The sequence below is a fragment of the Pan troglodytes genome, chromosome 1 (genome assembly GCF_028858775.2).
Source record: "Pan troglodytes isolate AG18354 chromosome 1, NHGRI_mPanTro3-v2.0_pri, whole genome shotgun sequence".
Classification (NCBI taxonomy): Eukaryota; Metazoa; Chordata; class Mammalia; order Primates; family Hominidae; genus Pan; species Pan troglodytes.
The window spans coordinates 219506624-219524907 of NC_072398.2; the positions used below are offsets into that span (position 1 = coordinate 219506624).

Consider the following 18284-nt stretch of genomic DNA (forward strand, 5'->3'; position numbering starts at 1 on the left):
AAGGAGGAATTGTTTTTATTTTGAGACTATATATGTTACTATAAGGTTTGTATTTATAATGATATGCTATTAGAATCAATATTATATGGTGTGCTCAAAAATTTTCCTGATTGCTCTCTCTCTGTGAAATTTCTCAAGGAGACAAGATACAAAAATCGTAAACAGCATGTTTACAAAGTAGATAAGAAAAGAGACTTTTACTCTTGATTTTATTTTCTTCTATACTCTTGGATTTGCTAACCATGCATATGAGTATCTTTTTGAGACAGGGTCTCACTCTGTCACCCAGGCTGGAGTGCAGTGGCGTGATCTCAGCTCACTGCAGCCTTGACCTCCCAGGCTCAAACCATCCTCCCACCTCAGCTTCCCAAGTAGCTGGGGATAGAGGTGTGTGCCACCATGCCCGGCTAACTTTTGTATGGATGGGGTTTTGCCATGTTGCTCAGGCTGGTCTTGAACTCCCGGCCTCAAGCGATCCTCCCACTTTGGCCTCATAGCTCTTTGGGAGGCTGAGGTGGGAGGATGACTTGAGGCCAGGAGTTCGGAGCAGCCTGGGCAACATGGCGAGACCTCATCTCTACAAAAAATTGAAAAGAGGAACAACTTATCTGGCTGGTGGATGCATAGGGTACTTTTATTTTTTATACTTTTCTGTATTTAAAAAATCCCATAAATGTTACTTTCTAAAACTATATTTAAAAAGTACAATTTAAATTGTCTTAATTCCAGAAAGCAGTACATTAGAGCAGCTTCGTAGGTCACGTGGGTTGCTCATGAGCGTTTTTTAAAAGGCAGGAGCCACCCTACTGCTCACCAGCCTGGTGTGCACCGTTATAGGTGATGCAGTATTAGAAATAAAATAGGTACCTTAAAAAAAAGAAAATGAGTTTCTCACCACAAATGAGACATGAGTTAGAAAGAAAAATTAATTTCACCATATAGGACAAATTTTACTTTAACATCATCTTAATCCAGATCCTGTTTCAAAACCAAAATTGAGAAAGATGGGAAGCAATGACAATTGTGCAACTTATCAGAGGAATATATGATTAATTTGAAAGTGAAGACTTTTCAGCTGGCCAGACCAGAAATCATACGTTGGTAACTATCTTTTTAATATTAATTAATTAAATAGAATGACAAAATTAAATGCAACTCGATCTGGGAGAATAAAGTTGAAGTCACCAAGGCACTGGGGACTTTGTGGGGTTTTCACTCCATCGGGAAATAATTACACAATATTTTCCAGAAGTGAAACAGTGAGCCTAACTGGAAAAAAATGTGGAAACATTTAGTCAGAACAGTAGAGCAAGGTATTAAAGATCCTTTAAAGGGGTTAACTCTGAAGGGAAATATGCAAATAATGAGGTCTTTAAACATGTTTTTAATTACAAATCTAGGATAAAAGTCAGAGGTATAATTTGGCGCTCGTGGGCTTTTCCCGAAAACTCCTTTCTTGCAAAGTGATGAGTGTAATGTTCACTCCACCGCGAAGACCCAGGCTGACAACTGAGGACACTTCAGAGGAACATGCGACACACTCCCTGATGGCTTCTTCCTTGTACACTTGGGAAGGACGTGGTCACATGCCTCCTTCAGCATTCACTGGCGAGATTTAACCCACAACTTGGGTGGAGACACATGGTTTTCATCTTTAAAGTCAAAATTCATTCATGCCAATATCTCTTCCTAGTTCATATGAATTTCATGAGTTTCATGAAAACTATTTTACTGATTTCATTTCAATTCCAGTTTTTAGCTCTCTCTGGCTCTGTTTTTCAATGTGTGTATCTCACTGGGAGCAGTCCTATGTTGGCTGTACCACGCAATTTCTTCTATTGCAAACAAATTTCACAGTGACCAGAGATAGTTCGACTTGAATAGAGGTGAGTTGGGGAGGAAAGTGAAAAGAAAACATGCAATAATTTATAATCTCATTTAGCCTGTGACTAAAAAACCCCCAAATGAATGGAAAATGGACGCATGTGAACACAAATGCTGAACTGCAGCTATCTGGCTATATGTACTGGGTACCTATTAGATGCCAGGCACTGTTCTATGTGCTGAGGATTCTTTCCTGAATGGAAGAGGCAAAAATCCCAGCCTCACAGGGCTGCCATTGTAGTAGACTCTGCACCACATCCTGCCAGACCTGAGAAATTTGGATGGGGGGTCCCAGACCCCCCATCCAAAGGCTAAAAGTTCCATCTACAAAGCAATATCAAGAGCAGTCATGGTACCAAATCCCTGCCCCAAGGAATGAACTGGAGCAGTTCTGGAGTGAACTGATGGGCACTCTGGGCACTGGACTGAAACGGCAGAACCTATTAGCAACACCTGCTGTGGACAGAGTTACCCCCTCCCCGCCAATTCATATGTGGAAGCCCTAACCCCAATGTGACCATTTGCAGTAAGAAAGTAATTACAGTTAAATTAAGTCATAAGGTTGGGGCCCTGAGCTGATAGGATTAGTACCCTTATAAGAGACACCAGAGAGCTCCCCCTCTCTCTCTGCAATGTGGGGACACAGTGAGAAGAGGGCTATCTGCAAGCCAGGAAGAGAACCCCCAGCAGCAGCAGAATCAGAAGATGCCTTGATCCTGGACCTCTCAGCCTTTAGAACTGTGAGAAGACAAATTTCTGTTGCTTAAGCTGTCCAGCCTATCATATTTTATAATGGCAACCCAAGTAGACAAAACAAGAAAGTACAACTCCATCTTCAAGAGACCTTCTAATAACACCACAGGGGTCACACAAGGCACATGTAGGAAGATGCCATTCTATCCGGCAAGCAACAAATACCTTCTGGAGTTGGCTTTTGATATCCCCATTCAAATACTGCCATGAAACTATGAGATGAGATCTACTTAACACTGTCCCTAACAATGACTCTGAAGACTATCCTGACAGTGACGTCTATTTCAGACATTCCTCCACCCACCGAAAAACACCCACAGCACTCAGAATCCCCCACGCTCGCTTTACCTTAAAGGAGACGGCAAATAAGCATCAGAAGAAATTAAACTAGTATTTTGCTACTCCCAGACACAACTAACTGCTTTCTGTGGGCTGGTGGTTCTAACACCTATTCAGGTTATAGAGCACTTTCATGCTACAAGGATCTCTGCAAAATATCCTAAAATAGTGAAATACTTAACTCTACCATGTCAACTAGGAATAATATCACTAACTGAAGATATGACAAGGTATATAAGGCTCCATATTTAAAGAGTAACGAAGCAATCTTACGAAAAATACATTTCCAAAATGTCCAACTATTAGTTGTTTGCTATTTGTTTTTCTGTTTTGTTTTGCTAGCATTCTGCGGCAAAAATGGGATATCAAACTTTAAGAAATTTTTACAGGAGAAAAACCTTAAAATTGAGAACATTTTATTCATGATCTTCTCTCTTTGAACTAACTAGAAAGAGACTGCCATTTTCTAGAAACAAAACACTAAGGCCAGGCTATGGCACACAGTTGAGAACCACTGCTTTGAGTAAAGGGCTGTTTACCATCAGTTATATCTAAATCTAAAAAACATTTGGGGCAAGGAATTCTTTGACCAGATCTAAGGTCCAAGAGTCATGAAAATAACTCAGATCAGATGGAGACTTCTCAGGATCAAAAGAAGAGGCAACTCAGTAGACCCACAGGGCTGGTTTCCCATGCTCTAACTTACAATTCGTCCTGTATGTTGTCTGTGAGTTTGAAGAGCTGCTCCTGTCCTTCCGCCTGGCTCTCAGAATATCGGGGAAGCAGCCCCTGGGGCCCCGTGCAGCAACGCGGTTTCCGAACCCTCTGTGCTTGAGTCCTAGATGGGTAAATGGACATAAAGCCAAGAGGTTAAGTGTGCAGGTTAAAATGACTTTCCTTTCTCACTAAGACAAAAGCACTCTGTAATACGAGACATACTTTACATTTAGTGAACAGAATTAAACTACAGTACTGCCTGTGAATACACCATGAAATAGCGGTTAAAGACCCTCATTTGACTTTGAATCCTGCCTCTACCATTTTCTGGCCATGTGATCATGGATAAGTTGGTTACCTTCCTTAACCCTCAGTTTCCGTTTTCTCTCTGAAACAGGACTATGACACCTACCTTAGAGGACTGCTGTGAAGATCAAATAAAACAGTGCCCACCAAGCCTGGTCCTGGCGGATGGTGAGCTGCCCACCAGCGGCGGCTCTCGTTCCTGCGGTTATTACTATAATAGATCCCCCCGGGCCGCACCCTCTTTTACTAGGCATCTCTTCAGGAGAGCCATCTTTGGATTTGTGATGGGTCTGGAAGAAAATCCTGGGCACTTAGTAAGAACACACCAACCCTTGAGACTTCTTCTAAGATGAGGTCAGTTCCTTGGGCAAAGGGTGAGGGACGTGGTAATCATGCGAGGGGAAGAATGCCCCCTGGACCTGGACCTGGACCTGGACCTGGACCTGGACCTGGCCCAGGCCACAGGCTGGGACTCTGCAGAGGCTCTAACTCAGGCCACTCAGCTGTCGGCGGCCCGGAGAAATCTGCTTTGTTATGGCTTTCAGGGTAGGCTGATGTTGTCTTTTTCCACACAGCATATACAGGGTAATTGGTAAGTACTTTCTGGTGTTTTCCTAGAAACAGGAGTGCACATTTGTCTTGGAAAGGCTGTGCATATTTCAGATGACTGATAAGAGCGCACTGGGTCTGTCCTCGGCCTTGTACTTGCTGTACTTATTATTTGTTCCTGGAGCTCACTGAAGCAAAACACTCCTCTCTAGACAGATCTAAAAGAGAGGAGAAGCCTTACACATTGAATCAGCACTTCAGAAACAGGAACTAACAGTAAGCAGCATAGAGATTTACTTACAAGGGCAGAAAGTGCCCTGGTGGGCAAGTCAGGTTGGAAATATGGACAGAAACAACCCCAGAAAATTGTCACAGGCCATGCAATGGGCCATGCACAGCTGGGATAACTGAAAAGTGCTCCCGAATCCAGGTCAGCACTCAGTTCATCAGGCTGTGACATCTGAAGGACAGCCCCATACCTTGGTGAGGTTTAATGTGTGCTGGAAAGACAAAAATCCAGCAATAATTTTACAAAAGTTCAGTTATAAGGACGTCTTCAGTACTATTAATTGTACTCTCTAAGGGTATTACAAAGAGACTTCATAGAAGTTTCAATGATCTGCACTGAGGGAAAGAGTAAAAAACCCATTGTGTTTATATCACACACTCACATACCCCGCCAGTCTCAATTCTTCCTTCAAGACGCAGGCTTACAGTTGGCTACTCAGAGCCCAAATATCGATTGAAAGTGGGGAGGGCAGTATAGGGGCCGCTGCTAACCCATCAGGAGAGAAGCTGGACGACTGCTGCCGAGAGGATGCTGGTAACCTCTGCAGGCAGGGGGGTTGGGAGAAGGAGCTTGGCGTGCCTCTCCACGTAGCAGAGCTCTGTTCTTATCTCCTTGCCTAGCAAAACACTTGCTGTCATTCCAATAACTGCCTACACAGGCTAATAAAGTATCCTTTCCCCAAGGCAGTCCTGCTGACCTCTCTGTCAGGCTACATGGTAGAAGCCCAAAGGCTCTCCAAGAGGAATATGGCAGGGTCTGCTTCCTCATCACTTTCAACGTAAGGTTTGATTCAGACTCGTCTCAACATATCTTCCCCAATCAACTGGGAGGCCTGCAGGCTCAAATTCAATATATATCCCAAATCTGACTATTTCTCCATCTCGATCATAACTAACAAAGGATCCCTGGATTTGTAATATATTATTACAGTAGTCTCATAATTTGTTCTCTTTCCTTCCATCCTTGTCCACTCTCCTCATGGCAATGAGAATGGCCCTTTCAAAAGATGTTACATCGGCCGGGCGCAGTGGCTCACGCCTGTAATCCCAGCACTTTGGGAGGCTGAGGCGGATGGATCACAAGGTCAGGAGATCAAGATCATCCTGGCTAACACGGTGAAATTAAAAATACTACTAAAAATACAAAAAATTAGCTGGGGTGGGCAGGGGAGTGGCGGGCGCCTGTAGTCCCAGCTATTCAGGAGGGTGAGGCAGGAGAATGGCATGAACCTGGGAGGCGGAGCTTCCAGTGAGCCGAGATCCTGCCACTGCACTCCAGCCTGGGCGACAGAGCAAGACTCTGTCTCAAAAAAAAAAAAAAAAAGGTAAGTTACATCAAGTCAGTCATCTGCTCAAAGCACATTTGCTTTCCATCCCAGGTGGATAAACATGTTATTTACTGCTTGGCTCCCATGTGGACTGGAAGCTCCAGGAGAGGGGGAATTTGTTTCATTCACTGCATTCCTGGGATGGAGAACAGTGTCTGGTTTATGGTAGAGCAGCAGTCAGGATAAGCCGAATAAACGAGTGAGTGCCTGGTGGCTGGCAGACGGTATAAGGGCCATTAATTGAGCTAAACAGGAAGGCCAGTATGCAAGCTTTGGTGGAGAGTTTGAAGACTAAGGATTTTGAGCCCTGAAAGCAAAATCAACATTGAGGCAAAATATGAAGCAGCTAGAACCCCATCTTCCTGACAGAAAGGACAAGGCTGTCTCTGTCTGCCCCACTGATCAAAACACAGAAAGGGACATGACGGCAGTGTCCTGAAGCGGACACTGATGACAGGCCTTTCCCTTACATGAAGCAAGATTTTCATTAGTACTCAAAGCTGAGGGAAAACATGCTACCAGGCAGGAGAAAACTTGCTGAAGTCCTAAATGCCTCTGGTGGATCCGAGGAAGCCAGAGAAGCCAACGAAAGGTGGCTTGTTTCTGGACCCGAGCTCTTAAAAATTTAATCTCATGACAGCTCCAGAATAGTTGAGAATGGGAGTAAAGGGCTCACCTTGTTGATCTTCTCACACGATCAAACAGCTTACTAGTGTAAACAGTTATTTCCTGACTCAGTGGACTCCCTCAGAGCCTTACCCAGGTTTCAGTGATCCAACCTCACCCTCACTCCCAATACATTATTTTTTAACCTGTAAACTGCAAACCCACCAAAACATCAGAGAATACAAAAGCAGAGTGGCTCCCCTGAGGATACACACTGACTATCATTATGTTTCTTTTCTTGACTGTCTTCACAACAGGCCACAAACTATCTTCCCATTTCCAGGGTTCTTGACTTTTGATCAAACAATATCAAGGGCAAGGTTGGATTCAGTGCTCAACACTGCTGACTAGGGGAGCTCACTGTGGCATTCAAGGCTAATTTTTCACATCAACATGGAAGAAAAGACAGATGAGTTCAATTTTACCCTAAAAGGAAACATCTTCTGTTACAGTCTTATGAATACAAGGACTTCCAGAAGGCATACTCTTCCTAGAAGCAGAAAGCTGGATTAAAGGAATTTTCCCCCCACTCCTGTATCACCTCATCAATGTCAGTGCCTGAAAAACTCTTCTTTCTTCTCTAAAACTCAACTAAAAATTTACCTTCTCAGGTCCAAGTTGGTAGGCTGTGGGTAGGGGGAGAGTATTTGAAGTCACTGCATATGAACAAATTTAGTTCCAATCTTAAAGAATTACTAAAATAATGTAAAAAGCTAACAGTAAGCTAGTGTTTTCAAACCTCGTAAGCCAGCAAAAAGTTTAAAGAGAAGCTCTTCAGCCCAGGCCACTGTGTGACGACGCTGTTTTCTTCATCTGTTGATGTGACACTGTACGTTCAAGTAGGCCTTTAAAACGAGTATGACCATGTAACAGCAGTCCTACATTTGTTCATGCTCAGTGACAGTGTGTCCATTTTTAAGTGACTTTCCTGTATGTTCCAGTGAGCCTATGAGCACCTGGAGGGAAAGGACTCTAGTCTTTTTTTTTTTTTTTTGAGATGGAGTCTCGCTCTGTCACCCAGGCTGGAGTGCAATGGTGCAATCTTGGCTCACTGCAAGCTCTGCCTCCCAGGTTCATGCCATTCTCCTGCCTCAGCCTCCCGAGTAGCTGGGATTAGAGGCGCCCACCACCACGCCCAGCTAATTTTTTTATATTTTTATTAGAGACGGGGTTTCACCATGTTAGCCAGGATGGTCTCCTGACCTCGTGATCCACCCGCCTCAGCCTCCCAAAGTGCTGGCATTACAGGCGTGAGCCACTGCACCCGGCCAGTCCTTTTTTTTTTTTTTTTTTTTTTTTATAACTGGTCTTTAGGACTGGGCTTATTATCCTCAGTTCAAGGCCCACTCTCATCATTGGGCTCTCTTTATTTATTTGAAATAAACATCTGTGAAAGCAAAAAGCAAAAAAAAAACTCCATCACTATATCGTGGACCACAGGTTGGTCTTCTGCCACCCCAAATCCCTGCTCCTCCTTTAGCTAAGGCAGCCGCTGTTCTGAATCTTGTGTTTCTCATTCCTGTGCTTTTCTTTTTTATGTAGCCTTACCACATTTCACAGGATGCTCCAGTACATTCTTGTTATGTTCTTTGGGTTTAGTTTTGGGCTTTTGAAAAAGGATGTCGCTGTCACACTGCTAAGATTCAGGTATTCTTTTGTGTGTAGCTATGATTAATTCACCATGTCTCTGCTTTATTCATATTCCATTGTATGACTATCCCATGATATATCCATCTTCCTGTTGATGGCACATGGGTTTCTTCCAGGTTCTGCTATTACAAATGATGCTATTATGAACATTCCTGTACGTGTTTCCTGGTGAACTTTGAGAATCTATCTAGGGGGAATTTGCTGGCTCACAAGATATAAACGTTCACTTAACAAGATAATCCAAACTGTGTTCGAAGTGGCTGAACCATTTTTACATTCCTGCCAATGAGGCATTTAAGGGGCCCTAGCGATCTATATCCAACACTTGGTATTGTCTAGGACAGCACTGTCCAATACATAGCTACTGACCACGTGTGGCTACTGAGCATGTGAAATGTGGCCAGTGTAACTAAAGGACTGAATTTTAAATTTAAATTGTATTTTGGATAGCACTGGTCTAGACTCTTGAATCTTTGCTGCTTGAATGGATATTAAATGTCTTCTTATTGTTTTTTCATTCCCATCTTCTCCTTTCAGCCTATAGCCTACAGCATAGTGGTACCCAATAAATACATAAATTAATAAATTTAAAAAAGTGGAGTAGCTGCAGATCCTGCCATTGGCGCTACAGCAGCAGATCAACGTCTAAACGACTCGGGCCCACCACTGTTAGGCCTGCGGCCTCCCTGGTGGCTTTGTTCCTTTCCTCTGACCACCTTTGCTGCTACTTGGGCAGGGTCTTGATACAATAATTCTGGGGACAATGGATCACCGAACAAGAGGTGGCCAAAATCCACCCACTCACCTCTCCTTAGTCGACAGCATCTCTTATGAACCAACACTCAACCTAAGAGTCTGTTCAGCGCACATGCAGCAACTCTGCCTCCACAAACCTTTGTTTGGCCAAAGGTCTGCGGTATATTTAATTGCTGCCAGCTGGAGCTTGTCGGCCATGTTAAGCCCTCAGCTGCTGTGGTTTATAAATTTCACAGTGTATAGAAAGAAGCAGTCCTTCCAGTCAACCAGCTAATCCAGAATGTCAGCACCAAACCAACTTGAGCTTTGAACTCTATGAAAATGTCAGGGAGTCTGCTGTACAGCATAGAGGACTCTTCCCCCAGGGAAGGGGCTGTGGATACAGTGGCTGATACACTGCAGATATCCTTCCAGTGAGGGCAATCAATACAGAGTGTGCCTGCATCTGGCCATTGCTATCTGACATACACCGGAGGCCCAAAACCAATGATCAGAGTAGTAACAACTCATGTCTTTTTTAAAAAAAAATCAACAGTAAATCCAAACAAGGTGACACAGGGAGATCCAGCCAATTCCACTTGGTTGATCTTGCCTTTCAGCCTGAAAGTCAACATTTAGCCAGGCATTAATTATTCATAGCTTATACGATGAGTAACTATGTCATAGGACTGTTAGTTAAGACAGATGCTGTGCACACATACACATACCCCTACACAGCTTAATTTGGTTGAGAAGTCTGTCATGGCCAATGTCTATCAGCCAAGTGATGTTCAAAAACAATCAGTAAGTGAGTAGAAAGTGTATGTCACACATGTGCCGTTAGCATCATAGAATGTTTATTCAACTGATGGCTGCCATCTTCCTTAAGGGCTGTGTGATGGGTTGTGCTTGCATTCACTTTATGTATGTGTCCAGGGCTTTTGTTTTAATCAAGTATCTTACTGATATATACTGTGCTCGAGTGTGCACAATTAGACTGAGAACGAAGGTCAATCCAGACTACCTCTTCCAATACTGGTCACTGATAACAGCTACAAGATACCAGGGTTCTTGACCAAATGGCCTAATCAAACATTTGTCATTTCTCTAAGAGAAACCCCGCAGTCTGTCTAAATAGTACTGTCTGCAGTGGAGTAGACGAATTGGTGAAAAACCCTCTGGTATCCACAGCAGTACAATGTCTGCAAGCCCAAGAAGCCCACCATGCCGTGGGCTGCATCTATCTTGAACCTGTAGCTCCTACCATGCCGTGGGCTGCATCTGTCTTGGACCTGTAGCTCCCACCATGCCGTGGGCTGCATCTATCTCGGACCTGTAGCTCCCACCATGCCGTAGGCTGCATCTATCTCGGACCTGTAGCTCCCACCAGGCCGTGGGCTGCATCTATCTCAGACCTGTAGCTCCCACCATGCCATGGGCTGCATCTATCTCGGATCTGTAGCTCCCACCATGCTGTGGGCTGCATCTATCTCGGACCTGTAGCTCCCATCATGCCATAGGCTGCAACTACCTCTGACTTGTAGCTCCCTCCTCTTGGCCACATGCATCTACTTCTAAAGACGAAGTGGAAAAGCATTTCTTCTCCATAAACAGATTTTACTCCTTTCAGTGCAAACTGTAATCAGAGAAGACTCTATTAGAGGATGAAAATTTCTAAAGTTTGCCTCTGTTTACATGAGAAATTCTTCCCCAAGGTTTCAAGAGAAAGAGAAATACACCTTCTAGAACCCACTCAAAGATAGTATTCAATCCGTAGGTTGGGACAATTTGGATTTTGGACACATGGAAAATAGGTTGGGCAGAAAGAAACCCTATGCTAGTAGAGATTGGTTCTTAAATGGAATTACTGACTAAGGATCCAAACTAGGGTAGCCAGAAAAACGAGCCTACTTAGAGCCCTGCAAATGGTTTGTGCCTGCCTCCTCCAGTCCCCTATTCAACCAACCTTTCCCAAACTATCATATGCAGAGGCCAGCACTAGGTCCTGAAGAAGACTGGGATGAATTAAGTATCCAGGGAGCTTACAGCAATTCAGTGGAGGAGATGAACAGAAACGGCAACAAGAACACAGCAGGGAAGCAGTAGGAGAGACAGGGAGCACTAGAGTAGGCAGCATAATATAATGGCTGAGAGGATCGGCTCTGGAGCCAGCCTGCCCAGTGGGTTTGAATCCCAGCTCCACCACTTAAGAACTGTAACCACAGGCAAATTATGTGACTTCTTGGAGCGATGGTTTTCTCATCTATAAAATGGGGGTAATGATGGGTTGTTGTGAGGAGTAGATAAGTCAATACATGTACAGTGCTTAGAACAGAGTCTAGCACATAATAGGCACTCGATAAAATGCTACCTATTCTTTTTATTAGTGTATTATTTAGAGTGCCATGGGTGCACACGAGGAACCCTAGTTGAGGTGTCTGGGATCTAAGATGGGCTAGGGTGCAACATCCAACCTCTTGTACTTAGTTTTCCTACTGGGGAGGCTCACTGCTTCAAACTGAAGTATTTTCCTTTCCCCTTTGCTTTCTCGTTAACATTCTACTTACCTCTCCCTAGAGTTCTCAAGTCATACATGCATAACACACATAAAATCCCATGTTGTACTATTGCCATTGAAAATGTAAGAAAGATGTTGATTCAAGAAATCATTAGAAATTATATTGATATTGTTAAGTTTTTAGCAATTTGACATCCAGCAGCAGGGACGACATTTCCTGGGCTGGGTTTTCTCCCATCAGTGGGATTCACACCTGACTTGTTTATAGGGGTCAAGGCTTCCCATAATTTAACACATGTTTTGGGGACCCCATGACACTGCAACTGTGACAGCTGGTAGGACTAATGCCAACAGATACACCTATTGGGATTTAAACTCTAAGACAAAAATACTCCAGATTTTTTTTCTTAGTCAACTGCCTCAGGGGCGAGACTACCTGTTAATGGCTGGGTGGGGAGGGGCAGAGTTACTTTATAAAGAATTCCAAGAAAATAGATCATGTTATAGTAAGAATGGAGCCTAAAAGGCTTGGATTTCTTTCAAGGCCATAATTTTTGCATGCATTCTGGGTTTGCTTTGCTTTTACAAAATAGTAGACAACCTATAAAGTGGTTTGCAACTTTCAACATCATGGAAGAACAAGGCGCTTTACAACTGTAAGCTTTCTTTGTGTTCTAAGTAGAACATTCTGAGTCAGAGAGTGTAGTGCTTATTGGAATCTCTCAAGCCATTATCAAATTCCTTGCTAACCTGTCACCTCTAATGCCAATCCCAAGATATTTCACAAGAACCGAAATACACCATCTCTGGTAAGCTTTATTTTGTGGCTATTAAGTACACATGCTAATAATAACAAGCTGATTACATTAATAAACCATACATTTTCACTACTTTTTTTTTTTGGTTCAAATGATTTTCCTGCCTTAGCCTCTGAAAGTGCTGGGATTGCAGGTGCGGGCCACCGTGTCCAGCCCAATATTTTCAGATTTATTTCTGGCAAATGATTATATAATCTCTTTCTTTCAATGTTTATATTATCTACCTTCTCCCAAAGTTGACCTCTTTTAAGAGAAGAGATGAAATTTAAGAACAAAGTAGTATAAATGAACAAACATAGACTGAAAAAAGACAAACACAGGCTGAAATCCCAGTCACTTATTAGCTGGGTGACACTGAAGAAGTTACTAGATTGTTCTTAGCCTCAGATTCCTCATCAATAGGTGAGAACTTAATACCTACTTGGTTGATAATGTTGAGATAAAATATGAAGAATGTGTAGCATAGTGCCTGGCACATAGTAGGTACTTGTAAAAGTTAATCATCTCCCTCTTTCCTACCTTTATTCAGAATTATTGGGTGTCAAGTCCATTTAAAATACCAAAATGCCAAAGTGCAGTATTTAAAATTGTATCTGGACGGAGCACCCTGGGGGACAAGTTCTCCTGGACCTGTCTGAATGACTCCTGAGGAGCACACCCCATGTGGGTACAGAGGTGTTTTCTGAAGAAATGAGTGCTTAAAACGTTTTCACTCACCTGACCCACTCCCATCCATATCCTATTGCCTGACAGAGCTTTTTAAAACGAGCTAGAGCAAATCAAACTAGCAGCTCAATGAATTATACCAGATATCAAATTCTCAGAATTGAAATTAATGAAGTTTTAGAAAAGTGCCATTAATAAAACTCACAGCAGGCGCTTTCAAAAAAAATTTCAGGGGTAAAACACTTTCTGCAAATGAAGTTTGTAACACAATCTTAGTACGTACAACCGCTGACAATGAAGCTGCCTTGACTGAAGTGGGGGAGGCGTGTGTCCTAACTGTCACCTCTCCCCTGGGAAGCCCCGAAGCCCCCTCCCCCAGGGCCTCTTTCAGTGACCAAAGCCAAGCAGATATGAGGATGCTCCAGCCCCCAGAGGGGACCTGCTTTGTGATTTGTTTGCTCTTTTTTTTTTTTTTTTTTTTGAGATGGAATCTCGCTCTGTCGCCCAGGCTGCAGTGTAGTGGTGTGATCTCGGCTCACTGCAACCTCCGCCTCCTGGGTTCAAGCAATTCTCCTGCCTCAGCCTCCCGAGTAGCTGGGATTACAGGTATATGGCACCATGCCCGGCTAATTTTTTTGTATTTTTAGTAGAGACGGGGTTTCACCATATTGGCCAGGCTGGTCTCGAACTCCTGACCTTGTGATCCGCCCACCTCGGCCTCCCAAAGTGCTGGGGATTACAGGCGTGAGCCACCGTGCCTGACCCGATTTGTTTGCTTTTTCAAGACCGCCTGTACACTCAGCCTGGAGGTTTTAAATCTCCTTCTACTATCAAACAGAGACTATGGAGGAGGGTGAGGAGGAAAAGAAAGGGGCAACAGGAGCAGATGCTTCAAAAAGTGCTAGGGACACGGAAATTAAGAACTCAGGAGAATGAAAACCTATGCAGTCACCACACTCATGGGTTTTTAAAGAGAATGTGTTTCAGGCCCTGCAGTTAGACTTCAGGTGGTAGAGGGAGAAACTGAGGCTCTTGGGAGGGTCTCAGGGGAGCCAGTGACATGATCTCCTTCCAGTCACTCATCTCTTCCAGGGAGGGTGATTCTTCTGAACCCAAGCCATGGCCTGGAAACGTAGGTGTTGAGGGAAGCCACGCGGAACCAGGGATTCTTGTCTCTTCTATGCATGGTCGCACCTCAGCACTCAGAACGGTGCTGTGTGCTGAGAGGGTGCTCAAGACATGTGATAAAGGGGCAGACCAGGGCCACAAGACTGAGGACTGGGTGCAGGGGAGCCAGAGGTGCTGCTTCCGAAGCCCAGAGGGTGAAGAAGCGGCAGTCCGCAGTGGACCTCCTCCTCTGAATCTGAGCCAGAGAAAGGCAGGGCGTTGGTAACAACTCAAGAACTCAAGAACCCCTGGAGTACAGGAATGCTGATCATTCCAACGTGGGGGGGACACTAGAAAGTTACCGACCTGGGTCACATTCACCCAGAGGGCAACTGGAGAGCTGCCTGGTGGCCTCCGGGGAACGTGCACCATCTGCACTTTTCCAGGAAGGAAAAGAACAGTGGGGCTTGGAACCCTGGCCGCTCCTCAGGGGCCTGGCTCCCTGTAGACAGTTGACACTCAGCACTTAAACAGCTCAGAACCATCCGACCAAGGGATCAGGTCACGGCACTAGCTCACATTCCCCAGGAGAACTCTCTTCAAATGATTTTTACAACACGGCTCTCATTATTTTGGACCCAAGTTTTAAGTTCTTTAGAACTAGACACAGGAAAGAAGCAACCAATCACCCACTCCTCCTCATCTTCCTCCCGACCAGCTGGTGCTTTTCATTGTTTGCCCTTAAATGTAACCTATGGCTGAGCTTTCTCAGAAGCCAGGGCCACCTCTAGCCAGATGTGCCCCTCTAGAAGCAAGAGATGGTACCTTCTCCTTGAACTTGTGTCAAACTGGCCTGGCTCATCATTCCAATGCCCTTAAGAGTATCTTGGATTTTTGGGCAAAGGAAGAGATTTCTTTGTTCCGCCTCTTGCCATAGCGCCTGGGTGTAAAGCCACAGCAGGCATGAGGCAAGAATATCCACATGTCTGAGTGGGGACTGGGTTCAATGGTGCCTTTCTCTGTGGACAGGAAGGAGGCAGGACACGAGCTGGCAGCTTGGTGGTGCCCTTCAGTGCCTCTACAAGGGATACATTTCTGCCTGGTGCTGCGACGGTCAACCTGGTAACAAAAGATTGTTCTTTATTTGGTGATAAGGAGGTCAAGCTGCCTTTTAATTAAGTGCCGCCAGTGTTAACATGAATTGGACTGATTGTCATAGTCCATCAACCCTTGGCAAACTGGTTTGTTTGGTCTGGACAGCAAACAACATTCCACACTACTGGATTTTTTCTCCCAGATCCCCTGCGGGCCCACCCCCCCAACAACCTTTTTAAAAATTACAATCTGTTCTGATGTCTCAAGTTACATTCTGTAAATAATAAGCAACACTGATGAAATGCAAAAAGCTGAAAATTTGTAAAGCAGAAAGATCTGCAGTATGTCCCACATCTGTGTCACATTAAACATGCACTCAACGGATTTGCTGATTCCTGCCTAATCAGTACACAGGGTGATGCGGGCCAGAAGGGCTCTTGTGCCATATGACACGGCAGGGCCAAGGGCCACCAAATGCAGGCAAGGAGGGCCAGGAGCTGGCAACCTAAGGTACAGATGCCAAGACCACCGTGCAGACAACCCTGGGCTGGCCATCCTGCCTGTTTCAGTTTGCGTGCATTGCAAGCTGGTGGGTCACTGCTGCGGTCAGGTCAGGAGAGAACAGCCGCTCAGAACCCTCTTCACAGTCCTCAATGTTGCTGAAGCCGGGCCCATGCGGTTAAACTAAATAACATGTTTTAATGACAAAATGTCTCATTTGAAAGAGTTGGCTCCCCATACATTTAAATGACTACGAAAATAAAAATAGAATTGAAGTAAACCAGTTAAAGTCCATTTGGTTAAATGTTTAGAGGATACTAGAGGTGAGAGTTGCTATGCCATGCCAGACAAAATTTGATCCATCTTTTTTTATCCCAAGCATTTTACACACACAAAGACACACACACACACGTGTGTGTACACGTGCACATGCACTCATATTCCCACTTTTTAAAAATTGGCAGAACATAAGAGACGAACTGGCAAGTTTTAAACCTGTGGCATCACACTGAGTCCTTGAATGATTATGAGGCTCCATATTAGAAAAAAAAAAAAAGATTCGGATTCAACAAAAAGGAGCACGTAACCCTCCGAGGACACTCCGTAAAAACACTCTGTGTTATCAACACTTCCTCAACCAGCTCTTTTATCTGTACTTTCCCACCAATCTTAGGTCAGAAGAAACCAGGATTGAGACTGCTGGGCCACCAAGGTCCACGCTATGTCTCTACAGCTGCACTGACTGAGTGCTGAATGTGTACTGGACACTCCGAGCCTCCCAAGATTCATATAAGGAAGTATCTTACTAGTATTTCATTTTATGGATGAGGAAGCTATGCCTGGCAAAGCCAAACTAGATCTTGGGTCTTTCTGACTCTCTTGATGTACTTGGTCAACTTACTGAATGGTGTGATTTTAATGAAAATCTCTTTAATAGGTACTCTGAGTCCATCACTATGTGAGGTATTCTGAACATCCTTGAGGAATACCAAAAAAGGCAATAACAACAAACTCACAATCCAATTGGGAGGATAAGATCTACATCCTTGAAGTGACTCTGTAGGAAACCTAGCCCATGTATCAACAATGAAACAGTGAAGGAGGTAAGTGGGAGCGCTGGGGTGGTCCGGCACTATATGCTACAGAGGGTAGGACGGGCTTCCTGGGAAGGCCTGGCCCAAGCAGGTCCCTGCCTCCAGGCACAGCAGGATTTTTACTAATACAAGGATGTACGGCATCAGTACTAATTGGTCACGTTTTACAACAGGAACTGGTGGAAAGAAATACTAAGAAATAGGAGGAAACAAAAATAAAAACCATTTAATAGGCCACGCCACATATAATCCAAAAACATCTGGCTGAAGCCTCATTCTTTTTTTTTTTTTTTTTTTTTTGAGAGGGAGTCCCACTCTGTTGCCCAGCTGGAGTGCAGTGGCACCATCTCGGCTCACTGCAACCTCCGCATCCCGGGTTCAAGTGATTCTCCTGCCTCAGCCTCCTGAGTAGCTGGGATTACAGGGGTGCGCCACCACACCCAGGTAATTTTTGTATTTTTAGTAGAGACGGGGTTTCACCATGTTGGTCAGGCTGGTCTCGAACTCCTGACCTCATGATCCGCCCACCTCGGCCTCCCAAAGTGCTGGGATTACAGGCGTGAGCCACCGTGCCTGGCTGAAGCCTCATTCTTAATGCCAAAGCGATTCCTAAAGAACTATAGGCACAGTGATGGTCTTTTATAAAGTCATGATGCAGATTCTAACTTACAGGAACGGAATTCACCAAGAGACTGATATAAACTTTGTCAATATCTGGAAGAAAGATATGTACTTACATGGATGACAAACTGGCTAAATGACAACTGTTGGAAGGGTTAGACCAACACTAGATAAGAATTAAAAAAAACACACACACTAAAAAGACAAACTCTGACCGTAATGGGTTTAAAAAGATTGAAGCAAAGAATACGCAATGTAATTCACAAAAGAAGAAAAATCCAAATGGCCAACTGAAACACGAAAAGATGTTTCAACGCTTCTAATTCTCAAAGAAATGCAAGTAGTAACACAGATACTCACTCTTTCAGATTGGCAAAGACTTAAAAGAGTAACAATGCCTGGTTCTGAGTACAGTATCTGGCACACTGCAGCTACTTCATATAATTCTTGACTGAATTCTGGATGAATGAATAGCCAGAGCTGGTACACGGCTGGAGGAGTCAGTCCTCTCACACACTGTGGGTGGGAGTACAAATTGTTTCAACTCCCTAGAAGGCAATTTGCAATGTGTTTCAAAGCAGAAAATATACACACCCTTAAATCCAGCAATCATATTTTTAGGACTTTAGCCTAAGGAGAGAATTATTCA

General features: G+C 44.1%; 1 protein-coding gene across 12 annotated transcripts in view; it reads right to left on the minus strand.

Annotated features, from left to right (window-relative positions):
• Window positions 1-18284, minus strand: part of VPS13D (vacuolar protein sorting 13 homolog D) — a 283384-nt gene that overhangs the window by 10728 nt on the left and 254372 nt on the right. For 10 of the 12 annotated variants that reach the window (XM_063785968.1, XM_001145053.7, XM_009448445.5 and 7 more), the window contains one exon: window positions 3683-3814. In XM_063785968.1, coding sequence (XP_063642038.1) covers window positions 3683-3814 — 132 coding nt within the window. Of the gene's footprint in view, window positions 1-1364; window positions 1876-3682; window positions 3815-18284 lie in introns of those variants that run through there. The other 2 variants (XM_054679270.1, XM_016954303.3) reach the window with 1 other exon arrangement.